Source organism: Anolis sagrei, chromosome 2 (genome assembly GCF_037176765.1).
Source record: "Anolis sagrei isolate rAnoSag1 chromosome 2, rAnoSag1.mat, whole genome shotgun sequence".
NCBI classification, from domain to species: Eukaryota; Metazoa; Chordata; class Lepidosauria; order Squamata; family Dactyloidae; genus Anolis; species Anolis sagrei.
The window spans coordinates 232,852,135-232,867,107 of record NC_090022.1 but is presented as its reverse complement, the minus strand read 5'-3'; the positions used below and the strand labels follow the sequence as shown (position 1 = coordinate 232,867,107).

Below are 14,973 nucleotides of genomic sequence, written 5' to 3'. Positions count from 1 at the left end.
TAGACTTTTTTTGCACATGAAGTACATGCTTTGCACCCATCACTTTATGCACATAAACTTTTCTTTTAAAAGTCTTCCCATAGACTAACATTAAGGTCATGTTTTGCCCCACCTGGAGGTGTCTCTAATTCTAAGGGTCAGACCCCAAGTTAGGAATGGATTAAATATAGGAAAGGGGATAAAGCAAGGCAGAATTTGCAAAGGAGTAAATTGGAAGGGAAACAGCTGGAGAATCAGAAGGATTCCGAAAGCAAGCAGAAGCACCTTTTTTCTTTTGAGAAACAGTTTGTACTGAACACAGAAAATTATGTTGGGTTCTACTGCTATCTTTGTCTGCCTTCTTAATAAAGAAATGATTGTTTTTGCCTCAAAATGACCTTGTCCTCAACCTGATTGTTTTTTGTTTTCAAAGCTACTCTGGTTATTTGAAAAAAATGAAAACTTTTAACCTGTAAAATCCTGCAGAGTTAGTGCCAGGGAGAGCTTTCCTCCCCAAACCAGAAAAAACAACACCCTGCTCTTATCAGGATCACCAGAAATTACTTGATCCAGTTCTCAATGTTACATCTCAGATGTGAGGCATAAAAAGAAATGATAATGTGGCAGCTTTCAGCTGTTCAAGGATCCCCCTTTTATGATGTTGCTCTAATTTATGTACATATTTCCAGGTCTCGCAAGAAATGGGTCTGGCTTGAGCCATGACACCACATACAGTGATACTTCACCATGAGCCACAATAACCATGTATAATTTGACTAGGCTGTATTGGATAACAAAAGTAATTATTTTTAAATTCTGCTCACACTGTGATGCTCATTTTGGATATAATCCAGCTCTTTTAAAATCAATGCCAGGTTTACAATTGTCTTTAATGGAAGAAGGACTGTGCTGTCTAAACATCCCTGCTAGGTGTATCTGATGTTAAATGAATTGGCTTAACATTTCCCCAAGACAGAGTAAATGACTTCATACCTGAATATTTGAAATACAAAGGTTATCTCATTACACAGAGCACTTTCTTTTAAAAAAAATCCAAGACAGCTGGCAAGAGTTATGTTTGCATGTTTTAAGATGATAACCAATATCTGATCTGAATCTCTGTATTGCTAACAAATTAATCGCTCATGCTGCATTATCTATTTGGACTGTGTTGTATTTCTGAAGAAAGGAATATCGCAAGCTTGTCATCTTGAAAAAAAATCTAATGAGTGTATATAGTTCAACTGCTTTTGAAAGCAATGACTCCAATGTGTACTGGTAGAGTGTGACTTATATATGAACTTGAAATATAGGCAATATATTTACAAGAAGGAAAGATTTCAGCAGCAAAAACAGCAGGCACAGATAAGTAAGGAGATCCCTTAATCCTTGCCCTCAGTTGTTAAATATCCAGATTAACTCAAATCACTCATTTTCTGCAAACAGTTCCAGGTTTGCTTTAAAACATTCTTGAGCCTTGTTTTCTTTATAGTTTGGTAAAATTTAAATAAACAATCTCCTTTTCTAGTTCAAAAATATCAAAATTAACACTGAAATCTAGATTAATTGTCCTTGCTGCATTGTAAGGTGTCTTTGGGCTGATTAAATAAAGAAATGTTGATGGAAATAATAGTGCATTCTTTAGAATTCTTAAATTTTGTAGGGGGTGTAGACTGAATATACTCTTGAATTTTTGCAAAATATAGCTGTCTGAAATCAGTATCAATGTCTATGTTAAAGTGAAAGCATATCTGATATTGAGAAGATGAGGTATGATATCTAGATATATTTTGAATCTCTACACCAGGATTTCTCAAACCGTGCTTTGCGGAGCCCTTGGAGCTCCGCAGGTGATAGTGAGGGGCTCTGCAGCACCGTGATGCTTCCTGCTGCCGCCTCTTTCCTCCTCCTGAGAAATTCAGGGAATATTAGCTTTGAACTGCTGGAAAGAGCAGCAGGATCCTCCCGGGGCACAGACCCTTTTCCCCACCCCCCTCACTGCCCAGACACTTTTCCTTGCCACCCTGACCCCCCCCCCCCCCCAAACACACACACACACTTTCTTTGCTTCCAAAACTATATTTCCCTCCCACCACTCAGGAAGTGCTTTGATTTTGTTTTTCCTGCATGGCAGACAAGTGTTGGACTGGATGCTTTCTGAAGTTTCTGTTGTTGTGGCTGTTGTTGTTGTTATCTTATTTGAGGGGTGCTTTGATTGTGCTTTTCATGCATTGTAGAAGAGGGTTGGACTGGATGGACCCCATGAAATACTTCCACTGAAATACTGTTAAGTTTATGTTGGTTAAAGTTGTTCTTCATGTTAAATATTGTATCGTTCTTTCTTTCTTTTCTTTTCTTTTTTTTTTTTTTGCATTGCTTTTTTGGAAATATTTTTATTGATATAGTTTCCATAGTTTAAGAGAAAGATAGAATATTTACATCAAAAGTAGAACATTTTTTTTATAGATAAAAGAATAGTAGGAAAAAATAAAAGATCTGGTGTATGGGGTGGAAGCCTCACCCCTGAAGAAAAAAACAGGAGGTAGAGAAGAAGACAACAAAGAAGAAAAAAAGGAGGGAGGACCCATAGAAAAATAAAAAGAAAAAAGAAAAAGAGAAAAATAAGAAATAAATAAATGAAAATAATTTGACTTCCATCTAGTCTTTGTTGGTCTTTAACGTCTCTCCCCCCCCCCCCCCCCCCCATGTTGTAAGAATATTTTTGCCTCCCCGGTATTTCTTCTTCAGTTATGGTTTACTCTTTTTATGTGATAATCTCTATTTTCCATTGTCTAAAGTAGTCTTTTCTGGGTCCCAGTTTGTCCATTTCTTTGGTGTTCCTTGGTTTGGTGTTAACCAATATGTAAGTTCATCCATGCTCATTATCTCCAAAATCTTGTTTTGTCATTCTTCCCTTTGAGGTATTTCTTTCATTCTCCACTTCTTTGTAAATACAATTCTAGCTACCATAGTCAAGTAAGTAAATAGTATTTCTTTACTTTTTTTCTCCTTCAAAATTGTACATTTCTAACAGAAAGCATTCTGGCTCTTACTTGATTTGTATTTTTAGGATCATTTGAATGCCTTTTTGGATGGTATTCCAAAAGTCTTTGGCTTTAGGGCAGGGCCACTAAATATGAAAGAATTTGTTGGTCGCACTTCCAACATTTGTTGGATGCATTTTTATAACATTTTGATTTTTTTTGTGGAGTTATGTACCATCTGTGTATCATTTTGAGTAGGTTTTCTTTAAGATTGTAGGAATAGGTGTATTTGATTTTTTTTCCAATTTTTTCCCATTGATTTAATTGAATTTGGTGTCCTATATTTTGTGCCTATTTAATCATTGAATTTGTTTTATCTGTTCGGTTTCTGTGGCCCATTCTAATAATTTTTGAATAATTTTGTAATTCTTTTGTTCTCAGTTTTCATAATTGTGTCCCAGAAACCATTACTGTCAGTGAAGTCTGGCTCTTTATCTTTTTTAAAACAATCTATCATTTGTCTGTACAACCATGTTAAGCTCTTAAAGTTTTCTTTTACTTCTTTTTATTCTTTTAATTCATATTTGCCTCCTTGTTTCTTTAAAATGACTCTGTATGTAGGCCAAGTTTGTCATCCTAGTTCTCTCCTATGGAAAGCTTCAAGAAGTGACAGCCAAAGTAGTGTGTTTCTGTAAAAAAAATGTCTTTCCCAGATTGTTATTAGTCCAGCTCTTATGTAATGGTTATTGAGGGTTTTTTTTCCAATTTTGATTTTGTCATACTAGATGTAGGCATGCCAACCTCTTCTCAGGTCGGCACCTTCCAGTATCAGTATATTACCTTTTTTCAGGGTGGCCATTCCTTTATCCAAGTAAGGGCTTCGTAATAAGTTCTTAGATCTGAGAGCCCAAAGCCTCCTCTTTTTTTTTGTCATCTATCAATATAAGTCTTTTTATCTTTGGTTTTTTACTCTGCCAAATAAATTTAGATATGTCCTTATTCCAGGTATTAAAGATACTCAAATTCTTGATTATTGGCAGGGATTGAAAAAGGAATAGCATTTTTGGTAAAATATTCATTTTAATCACTGATAAGCTACCTAATCGAGATAATTTCAGATTTTTTCCAAATGTCCAAAACTTTCTTAATTTCTTTCCACTTCTGTTCATAGTTATTTTTCATCAATTGGGAATTCTTAGCAGTCAGTGTTAGGCCCAAATATTTTATTTTCTCTGTTACCTGGAAGTATTTGTTTAGATGGTTCACCCTTTTACTCTTGTGACATATTTTTGGTTGGTATCATAGTTTTTTTCTTATTTATTTTCAAACCTGCTACCTTGCCATAATCTTCAAATTTATTGAGCCAATTGGCGATGCTTTCTAACGGATTATTGACAATACAAATTATATAATCTGCAAAGGCTCTTATCTTGTAGTTTTCTTTATTGATTTTTATTCCTCTTAGATTTGGATCATCCCTTATATTGCTTGGTAAAAATTTCTAATGCCGTTATAAATAGCAAAGGTGACAGAGGACATCCCTGGCTTGTACCTTAGCCTACTTTGAAGTTTCCAGATTCTTCTGAAATTTTGGTCAGTTTGTCTTCTTGGGTATCATAAATAGCATTGATGGCATTTGTAAATTTTATTTATTTATTTATTTATTTATTTTATTTACTGCGCTTATATACCGCAATTCTCAGCCCTTCAGGGCGACTCCAAGATCTAATTCTTCTATTAATAGTTTTCGGAAATCCCAATTTAAATTATCAAATGCCTTTTCTGCGTCAAGACTGATTGTTCCTTTCATAAAATTCAATTGTATTCAAAATTATTCTTAGATTATCCTTGATTTGTCTATTGGGGAGAAAGCCTGCTTGTTCCTCTTTAATCCAATCTTTCAGAATTTTTTTTAGTTTTTTGGCAAGTATACTGGCAAAAATCTTATAGTCAACATTGAGGAGGGAGATGGGTCTATAGTTTTGTACATCTCTTGAATCTTGGTTTACTTTGTGTGTATATAAGCTGTTTTCCATGAGTTAGGGAGTTTTTCATGATCGTTCAAAATTCCGTTCATTATTTTTAGAAGTTGGGGTGTGACTTCATCTGTCATTACTTTATAATATGATGCAGAAAGCCATCCGTGCCCAGGACTTTGTTTCCGTCCATTTTTTTAACTTCTTCAGTTATCTTTTTATTTAGAATTAGCCTTTGTTGATCTGTTATTTTTTGTAATCTTTGTTTATTCAATAAGTACATAATGCCTTCTTTTCTTATCTGGTCCCTGGCATAGAGTTGTTGATAGCATTTTAAAAATTGTTTTATTATATCCTGATTGTTTGTGAAAGATTTTCCATCTGTTACTATCGCCATTATCATTTGGGGTTTTTTTTTTGTTGAATCTTCCTAGCAAGCCACCTCCCTGGTTTGTTTGCATATTGAAAATCTTTGTTTAATATATTTAAGTTGTTTAACTAGGTTTTCTGTTTTTAGTTGTTCTCTCTTAATGGTCCAGGATTTTAATTCTTGATTTACTTTTTTTTGTCTTTGGGATTCTGCTTTAATTTGCCTTCCAGCATTGCTATCTGGCGGATTATTCTATTTAATTTTGTGTCTTTTGTTTGAATTTATATGAGCTTTGTTGTATGAGATGCCCGTGCATCACTGCTTTGCTGGCATTCCAGACTGTTCATAAAGGAGTTTCTACAGATAAGTTCAATTTAAAATATTCTTTTAGTAATTCTTTATTTTTATTTATATCTTTTTTTGCACTGCTTTTAGTTACTATAGAATCATATAATCATAGAATTGGAAAAGACCATGTGACTAGGAGAAGTCATTCTGAAATGGTTTCCACTAGTTCCTTCAGTACTCTTGGATGCAGTTGATCCAGCCCTGGGGACTTCAATTTGTTTAGAGCAGCCAGGTTTTTTTTTTTCATGTCAGGAGTGTCTTGAGAAACTGTAAGTCGGTTCTGGTGTGAGAGAATTGGCCACCTGCAAGGATGTTGTCCAGGGGACGCCTGGATTTTTTTATGGTTTACCATCCTTGTGGGAGGCTTCTGTCATGTCCCCACATGGGGAGCTGGAGCTGACAGAGGGAGCTCATTCACGCTCTCCCTGGATTTGAACCTCTGAACTGTCAGTCTTCATTTCGCCACCGGGGGCTCCAGCGGCCAGATATTTCTGGATGATTTGTTCTCCTATTTGTGGTTGTATTTCCCACAATCCTTTCCCCATTCCATGTTGCTGAGATTGAGGATGGCTTGTGAAAAGACCAAGACACAGAAGGCATTAAATAGTTCTGCCTTTTCTCTATCCTCATTAGCATTGCTCCATCTTCTATGCACAGAGGTCCTGTCGCCTCCTTGTTCTTCCTTTTTCTATTGACACCGATTGACATCAGCAAAGAAGCCCTTTTTATTGTTTTTAATGTTCCTGGGAAGCCTGAACTCATTTTGCCTTGTGAACTTTTTCCCTACAGGAGTGAATTATTCTTTGGTGATTTCTCCCCTTTTCCACTTCATATGCATGTCTCTTTTGAGTCTTATTCCAGTTAGAAGTTCTTTGGACATCAATTCTGGCTTCTTTGCACTTGCCTTATTATTTTCCTTTGTTGGCACTGTTTGCAATTGCATTTTGAATATTTCACTCTTGAAAAAACCCCATCCATCTGTAACTGTTGTCTTTTAGTGCCAGCGTCCATGGAATGCCACTCAGTATTTCCTTCATTTTTTGGAAGTCAGCTTTCCTAAAGTCCAGAATGCAGGTTTGACTTGTCTTAGATGCCCCACATTTAGATTTGTTTATCACACACGGGGGAGGGGGGAGGGACCCAACCCCAAGCAATTAAATAGGTAACAGCAAATAAAGTTGTTTTTAGTTCATCCCATCTCTATTGTCTGATCTCTTTATTCCTCAGGTGGCACAGCAACTGACCATAGCTTAGAATACTGAGAAGGAAAAGGAAGAAGAGAAGCAAGTAAAAGTGAAATCAGACTCAAGAATATTTAGCAATGGAGAAACACACAAGACAACAAGGAACACAACTATGTGTTTCGTCATATTTTGCCCCTGTAGACAAACAATTGCTTATGCAAGTGTGGCTGTACATTCTCTTCTAAAATATCGTGGCATCCAATTCTGTCCTTATTCAAAATATTGCTTCTCCTACTGGTTTCCATTGGCAGTTTTCACTTCATTCCCTTGGGGTACCTTCTCTGAAACAGGAAATGGTATCTCTAGAGAATACGATGTCTCTTTCATTCATATATTCCCCACACACACATACACATACACACACACACACACACACACACACACACACTTCTTCCTCTGTCCCCTTGCACTCTACTCTTTTTTTCTTGGAAGAGGAACAAGATAGAAAAAATGAGGCAAATAGCAAAAGAGCAAGGTGCATTTCCTCACCTCTCAATGACCATACTGAAAACACATTATAGTGAGTCTATAGTGAAGTCTTATATATGATTGTCTACTAAGTGGTACTCCCAAGTAAACATCAATGAGATTGAAGCCTAAATCATTTATTCTGGCTGCAGTTATAAATGGGACTTCTCTGGAGCATGTTATAGTTAAAAATCTGGCTATAGCTGTTCCTTATAGCATGGCATAAAATGCATGATTTGTCAAACCATGGAATTCTGCATGTAAATAGACATCTTTTTATTTGAATGCTGCAGATGTCAAGTTTTTCAAGCACCATTATATTTTCTGTATTCTAAAAGGGAAAGAGCTAAATCGTGTTCTTCATTTTTTTTTTCATATGCAAAAATCTGCTGCCATGCAGCTGGGAGAAACCTCTCTCTTTCTCTCTTATTAAATCTGCAGTAAGATTACAGTATATTGTGGAATTAGGCTTTAGATAACTCGAATGAGCCTTAATGTGGTTGATGGGCCAATATTTATTTATGTGTTGATCCCTTCTCTCCTGTGTCTGCATTTTATCTCCCCCAGGCCTTTCATTTTAATTGCATTTCATCTCCCCCCACCTTCCAGTCAGTGTTTTCTCTTGATTTTCCTCTTTTGGCTTGCTCTGCTCATTTTCAGACATCTGGTTTTTAAACTGCTACTATTATAAGTAAAGTCAATATACCGCTCCATCAGCCCCTGGCACCACTGGTACCACAAGCAACTGTCTGCCTTCTTTTCCTTTCTTTTTCTTTTTCCCTGAAGACTGTTTTGGGTTTACTTTGCAACCTGTTCACTCTTCAGGCCTGAAGCCTGAAAGTCTGCTTCAGATTTGCTACAGTGCTTGCAGATTCGCATCCCAATGAGGAAGTACAACTTTGGAGGATGCATATGGACATTTTGTTTATGTTTGAGTAAATACATGTAAATTATTATATTCTTACATTATCATTATTACGGATGTAGTTCTCACTTCTTACAATTTTAAAAAGTATTTATTCTCTCAAATCACAGAAATCAACCATATTTATCAATGCTGTTCTTGCCCTTAAATCTCTTATAAATCTTACTTCCCTTGCAGGCCTAACTCTCATGTCTTGTACATTAATGAACTAATCAATAAATTAAAGTAGTGTGCTGTCAACCATGATGGAGATGAGGACGTAATAAGAATAAGAATAAAAATGCTGAGATGACATGACAGCAAACCACAGTTAGGGGTGCCATTTCTATGTTTTCTTATGTTATTTTTTTTTTCAAATAAAATACAGCAGAATATCAACTAGGCAAAAATGAGATCTGAAATCAGTTTGAGGCCATCTTCCCTGGTGAATATGATCACTTTCCTGATCTGTTCCAGACATGTTAATCTAATCATCCAGATTACTTGTCCGAACATATCTCCTGCTATGAACCATCACAAAGCTTAAGATCATCAGGAGACACCCTGCTCTCGATCCCACCACTCTTGCAAATGCAGTTGATGGGGTTGAGAGACAGGGCCTTCTTGGCAGGGGTCCCCCGTCTGTGGAACTCCCTTCCTAAGGACATCAGGTTGGCCACCTCCCTCCTGTCCTTTAGAAGACAACTGAAGACCTGGCTCTGGGCCCAGGCGTTTGATTAGATGATAGTGACAATAGGAAAAGCAACTTTGGGTTTGCAATATTGGATTTCCAGCATGATTTTTGATTTTGCTGGCAAGCTAATATTATTGTTAAATGAATTTATTGGTTGATTTATACAATGTTTTAAAATGTTTTTACTGTTTTATTTATTTATTTATTTATTTTATTATTTAAACTTATATGCCGCCACTCCCCTGGGGCTCGGAGCGGCTTACAAGAATGGTTAAAATCTAACAAAATTTAAAAGCAATTTAAAACCATTTAAAAACAGCAATATCAAACATTAAAAGCCTGTCAAAACAGGTATGTCTTACATGCCCTGCGGAAAGCTGGTAAGTCCTGCAAGGCATGGACTTCAGGTGGCAGAGTATTCCAGAGTGATGGTGCCACTACTGTGAAGGCTCTGCATCTGGTTGCTGTTAGATGCAAGGTCTTGACACTGGGAATTTCCAACAGATCTTGGTCCTCAGAACGGAGGGATCTCTGCGGTTGGTAGGGGGTGAGGTGGTCCCTCAGGTACATCGGCCCCAGACCATGCAAGGCCTTAAAGGTGAGTACCATCACTTTGAAAGTCATCCAGTACTCAATTGGTAACCAATGCAGCTGCAGTAAGATTGGTGTTATGTGGCATCTCACCGGAATTCCCACAAGAAGCTGAGCAGCTGCATTTTGTACCAACTTGAGCTTCCGGATCACCGACAGAGGAAGGCCAATGTAGAGGGCGTTACAGTAGTCCAGTCTTGAGATGACCCTGGCCTGGATCACCGTAGCTAGGTTGTCCCTGGACAGGTAGGGGGCCAGCCGTCTAGCCTGCCGCAGATGAAAAAAGGCGGTTCTGCTAACGGCGGAAACCTGGGCCTCCATCATCAGCAGAGGGTCCAAAAGGACTTCCAGACTCTTTACCAATGATGACGGGCGTAGCGCCTCGCCATCCAGGGTAGGCAGCTAGATGTCCCCACTGCCTGGTCGACCCAGCCATAGGATCTCCGTCTTTGCTGGATTCACCCTCAACCTGCTGACATGCAGCCATCCAGTAATGGCCTCAAGGCACTGATGGAAACAATCGGGTACAGAGTGTGGTCGGCCTTCCATCTTCGGCACCAGCTGAGTGTCATCGGTGTACTGATAACACTCAAGCCCAAAACCTCGAACAAGCTGAGCAAGTGGTTGCATATAGATGTTAAACAACAGAGGGGAGATAATGGCCCCCTGAGGAACCCCACAAGATAGAGGGGACATCTCAGAGACCAGGCCTCCCCCTCTCCGCTGTCCACGGTTGTGAAGAAAGGAGGACAGCCAGTTTAAAGCTGTCCCCCTGACTCCAGCAACAGCAAGGCGGTGGGTCAAAAGATTGTGGTCAACTGTGTCAAATGCTGCTGTGAGATCCAATAACACAAGCAGTGCTGACCCGCCCTGGTCAAGCTGGCATTGAAGGTGATCCGTGATGGAGACCAGCACAGTCTCTGTCCCATGCCCTGCACGGAAGCCGGACTGGAAGGGATCTAGTCTGGCTGTGTCATCTAGGAATGGCTGCAACTACTCCGCTGCTGCCCTCTCAATCACCTTGCCCAGGAATGAGAGATTCGAAACTGGGCGGTAACTGGAGGGAACCGAACAATCTAAGTCTGGTTTCTTCAGCAGGGGAGAGACCACCGCCTCTTTTTAAACCCTCTGGAAAAACTCCTTGTTCAAGGGAGCTGTTTATAATCCTCAACAGAGGGTTGAGTAATCCCTCCAAGCAGGACTTTACCAACCAAGAGGGACACGAATCGAGGGAGCAAGTGGTTGGTCTAGCTGCAGCTATGAGCCTATCGACAGCCCCTGCATCCAGCGGGATGAACCGGTCGAGGATGGGCCCAGCAAGTGGCCACGGAGTCTCAAGCTCTCTCACTGTATCAATTGTGGCAGGGAGGTCCCGGCGAAGTAGCGAGATCTTGTCTGCAAAATAGCTCTGAAAAACCTCAGCAGAAGGGGCCTGGTCACCACTTTTTGGGACGGTAGGAACCGTCGTTAGAGATCGAATTATTTTGAACAATTTTGCCAGGCGTGAGCTAGCAGATGCTATCAAAGACGCATAATATACTCGCTTTGCCTCGGTGATAGCATGCTCATAGGACTCCCTAAATGCCTCATAAGCTGATCTCGATGCTCCGTCACTGAGTTCTCGCCACACGCCCTCCAGCCATCTCTTTTCCCGCTTCATCAGTCAAAGTTCCTCGGTGAACCAAGGAGACCGATTTCGGCGGGGTCTGAGAGGGCATCTAGGGGTGATCTCGTCGAGTGCATTGGATAGCCTGATGTTCCATGTGTCCACCTGCACATCGATCAAGTTGCTGGCAGGCTCCAGATCCCTCAGAGCATTCCGGAACCTTGGGCGAGCCCAAATTGGCTCGGCGCCCTTGCAGCGTGGATAGGCATGCTCCAACCGGACTCTCAGGGCGCAGTGATCTGACCATGGAACCTCTATCGTGGAGGCTTGGGTCACTTGAATTCCTACACTGAAAATCAAATCTAGCGTGTGTCCCGCCCGACGCGTGGGCCCAGTACTACAAAGCGAGAGTCCTAGTGTCTCCATGGTAGACACTAGGTCCACAGACGCTAATGAACAAGAGGCTGCATCAGCGTGGACATTGAAATTCCCCAAGACGATAAGTCTGGGGAACCTCAAGGACCACTCCGACACAGTCTCAAGCAGCTGGGATAGGCTGTCTGCTGGTGCGCTAGGCGCATGGTACACCAGCAGAAAGGCTATACTCTCACAGGAATCCCACAGCAGGCCAACACTTTCAATGACAGAGATGCTCAGCACAGGAACTGCCCTAAGAGAAAAACTTTCTCGGGCGAGCATAGCCACCCCCCCCCCCCGCCTCCCAGTCCACATCTGGTGAGTGATTGCATAACCTGGAGATGTTATTTCCTGGAGTAGGATCTCATCCCCCTCTTGGATCCAAGTTTCTGTAATACACACTAGGTCAGCTCCCTGATCATTAAGAAAATCCCTAATGGTAGCAGTTTTGTTCCTTATGGACCTAGCATTCACTAACACCAGAGTAGGGGGGAAGGACACTGATTGCCTGTCACAGATGTACCTGGGGATAGGCCACAGGTCAGAGGGGGGCCGAGTCTCCCACCGACTCAACCTCCCTTTAACTTATTCTTATGATGCCTATGTGATGCCACCCTGAGTCCCCCATGTGGGGAGAAGGGCGGGATAGAAGCATATGAAATAAATACATAATAAATTAATAAATAATCATCCATATAGTGAAACCAGCTTTTCCCAAATGGGTTCCAAACTTACCTAGGTGGCCAGGGTACATGTGCCCTGGTTCCAAACTTACCTAGGTGGCCAGGGTACATCTTAATATACACTCCTCTTTCTACAAGAAGATTGTAATGCTGTTTGCTAACCTTGCAGAGTAGTTGTGAGAGTCAAAATTAGATAATATATATGAAGCACTTAAGTTATTTTATATATACTGGTATTAAAGTACTGTATCTATTAAGGTGCTGAACTCTATTCCTCAAATAGATCCAGCACAATGTTTTGTCGAAGGCTTTCATGGCCAGAATCACTGAGTTGCTGTGAGCTTTCCAGGCTGTATGGCCATGTTCCAGAAGCATTCTCTCCTGATGTTTCATCCACATCTATGACTGGCATCTTCAGAGATTGTGAGGAAACAGCCCAGAAAACTCACAGCAATACAGATTCCACACAGCTGACAGCCCCTTTAAAGTTTGGACCAAAATCTAGAGGGAATTCATTGGTTTCATTTGCTCACAGTGTCAAACAAACCAGTATACTGTGAATAACATAACAATTATGAAGAGCACTGCATATTGGGAACTGGACTAAGAGATATCCCAGTTCCCTTATTGGACTCAGACATCCACCTTCCACTATTATTGTAGCTTGTTGGAGAAGAAAGCATTAAGTCTGTACTCTCATGTGCTGTAGAGTTACTGTGGCAATTTACTACCGCATTGCATCACAGAGACTATTTTAGGAAGAATAAGGTGACATAGGAAATCTTATTTGGCCTCTAAAAGCTTTGAGCTCTACCTAAATATTAATTGAGTGGCTCCTCATTCAGCACTGCCTAAGGCAGGATATGGTGTAGGTGGACAGTGCATCATCAATTCTTACAATCATGTTTCAAAAGATTTTGCACACATGAATATCCTGGTAGACTGGATGCCCTACAGCAAAGCAATTGATAGCAAAATGGTCCTTATGTCAGAGCTTGGGATATGAGCTGAGTTATATGAACATAACCTCCATAGACAAGGAGAAATAAAAACTGTGCAGAAATTGTGAAAAAACCCGCACTAATAGTTCTCATCATGATTTGTTGGATGGAGATAATTGTTTTCTTGTATCTTAACTCCCTGATACATTATTACATTGGGAGGGATGCTCAATGAATTAGAATTAATCCTTTCTTTAAAGACAAATGTTCTATTGTGTAAAGCCTTCAATGAGCACATCTCAAGGTGCAAGATAAGATTCATCATCAGCCCTTTCTATCCCCCTTTGGAGTGCAATCAGAAAGACTGCAACTTTTGAGCTATTCATTGTTTTTGGATCTCCTGGCCCTTCTATAAATAATGATGTTTTGCATAATTCCCCATTTTTGCTAAACAATAAATGCTAGCGGAACATAATCAGTGAATCGTTTCCCCCTTTCCTTTCTCTTTGTGTTTTCATTCAGTTTTATTTTTGCTGAAATTAGGGCAGGTATTGATTCTCAATTTATTTTTAGAATTTATTTTTGCAAATATAAATGGGAAAAGAGTGCTTGTCCTGTTTAGCAATCAAGCTGGAAAAGGATTTAACAACCCAAAGTATTGATTAGAATTTGCTTGCTTATGTGCCATTGATTGGGAACTGTTTTTAAATCCCTTTCTCTGAAACACTGTTGCCTCTTTGTGTAAAAAGCCCTAGACTTGCATACTAATAATTGTCCAATAATGATTTCATGGCCCTTTTGTACCTCATGCATACCAAAAGAAAAAGAAGGAGAAAAGGAGATGAAAGAAAGAAAGAAAAACACAACAAAATTAGGCCACTTAGTTTAATACCAAGGGCATTTTTAATGGATGCTTTCCTGAAAAAAAATCATATTGTTCTTTGTTAGAGCAAGATAGCACTTTATCATTGATCTCTCTTCTCCTCCCTCCCTTTCTCAATAGCTAGTATATCCAGGTCTAGCTCTGTGCTACTCAAACTGACACTACACTGGCAGATGTCAATTTTTGCAGCTGTAAATAGTACCTCATAAGCTCCTGCCCATTTATCAAGCCTGTCTTCAAAGTTAGGTTAGAACAAGGAGCACAGAAAGAGTTGTGAAACCCAGTAATTTACACCATGGTAATCTGATGAAATATTGATCAAATAAAAGTGCCAGCTCAGTACTGGTAGTTGTAATAGACCCAAGGCAAACACTGCTGCAGATGTGATCAGAGGCATGCAAGGTCAATTCTGATGTTTGCCCATGTTCTGTTTTTAGATATGGTTTACAGCTCTTCTTGTTTAAATGTATAAGACTGAAGCGTGATGTTTTTCTCTGGCAGATAATTGTGATGATCAGCTGGTGTCTGGCTTGCCTCAATCATCATTCAGCAGTTCATCAGAGCTGTCCAGTAGTCACAGCCCAGGGTTTGCAAGGCTTAATCGAAGAGATGGTGAGTACTCTTGTTGTTTTTTAATCTTAATTTCTGGATGTTTTGCCAAAGGCGTTTATGAAGACAAATGAATAGTGTGAATCCTCTAGAATCTTAAATTGTAAGCATGCATTTATCAATATTTTATTCTACTTCATGATTAAATTATGTACCAGTGCAATCCTCAAGGACTCAGTCATTTTTAATCTGGCAGCATACTAGCTTCACAAGCACAGTAAGGGTTTGTTCACCTCTCAGTGCAATGTACTTTGGTAGGTCCATATGATTGAAAAT

The 14,973-nt window shown here is 39.7% G+C and overlaps 1 protein-coding gene across 2 annotated transcripts in view; it reads left to right on the top strand.

Moving 5' to 3' along the window:
* CNTNAP4 (contactin associated protein family member 4) overlaps nucleotides 1–14,973 on the top strand; it is a 330,423-nt gene that overhangs the window by 61,628 nt on the left and 253,822 nt on the right. For both annotated transcript variants that reach the window (XM_060762046.2, XM_060762045.2), the window contains exon 2: nucleotides 14,590–14,700. In XM_060762046.2, the coding sequence (XP_060618029.2) occupies nucleotides 14,590–14,700 (111 nt within the window). The remainder of the gene's footprint in view (nucleotides 1–14,589; nucleotides 14,701–14,973) is intronic.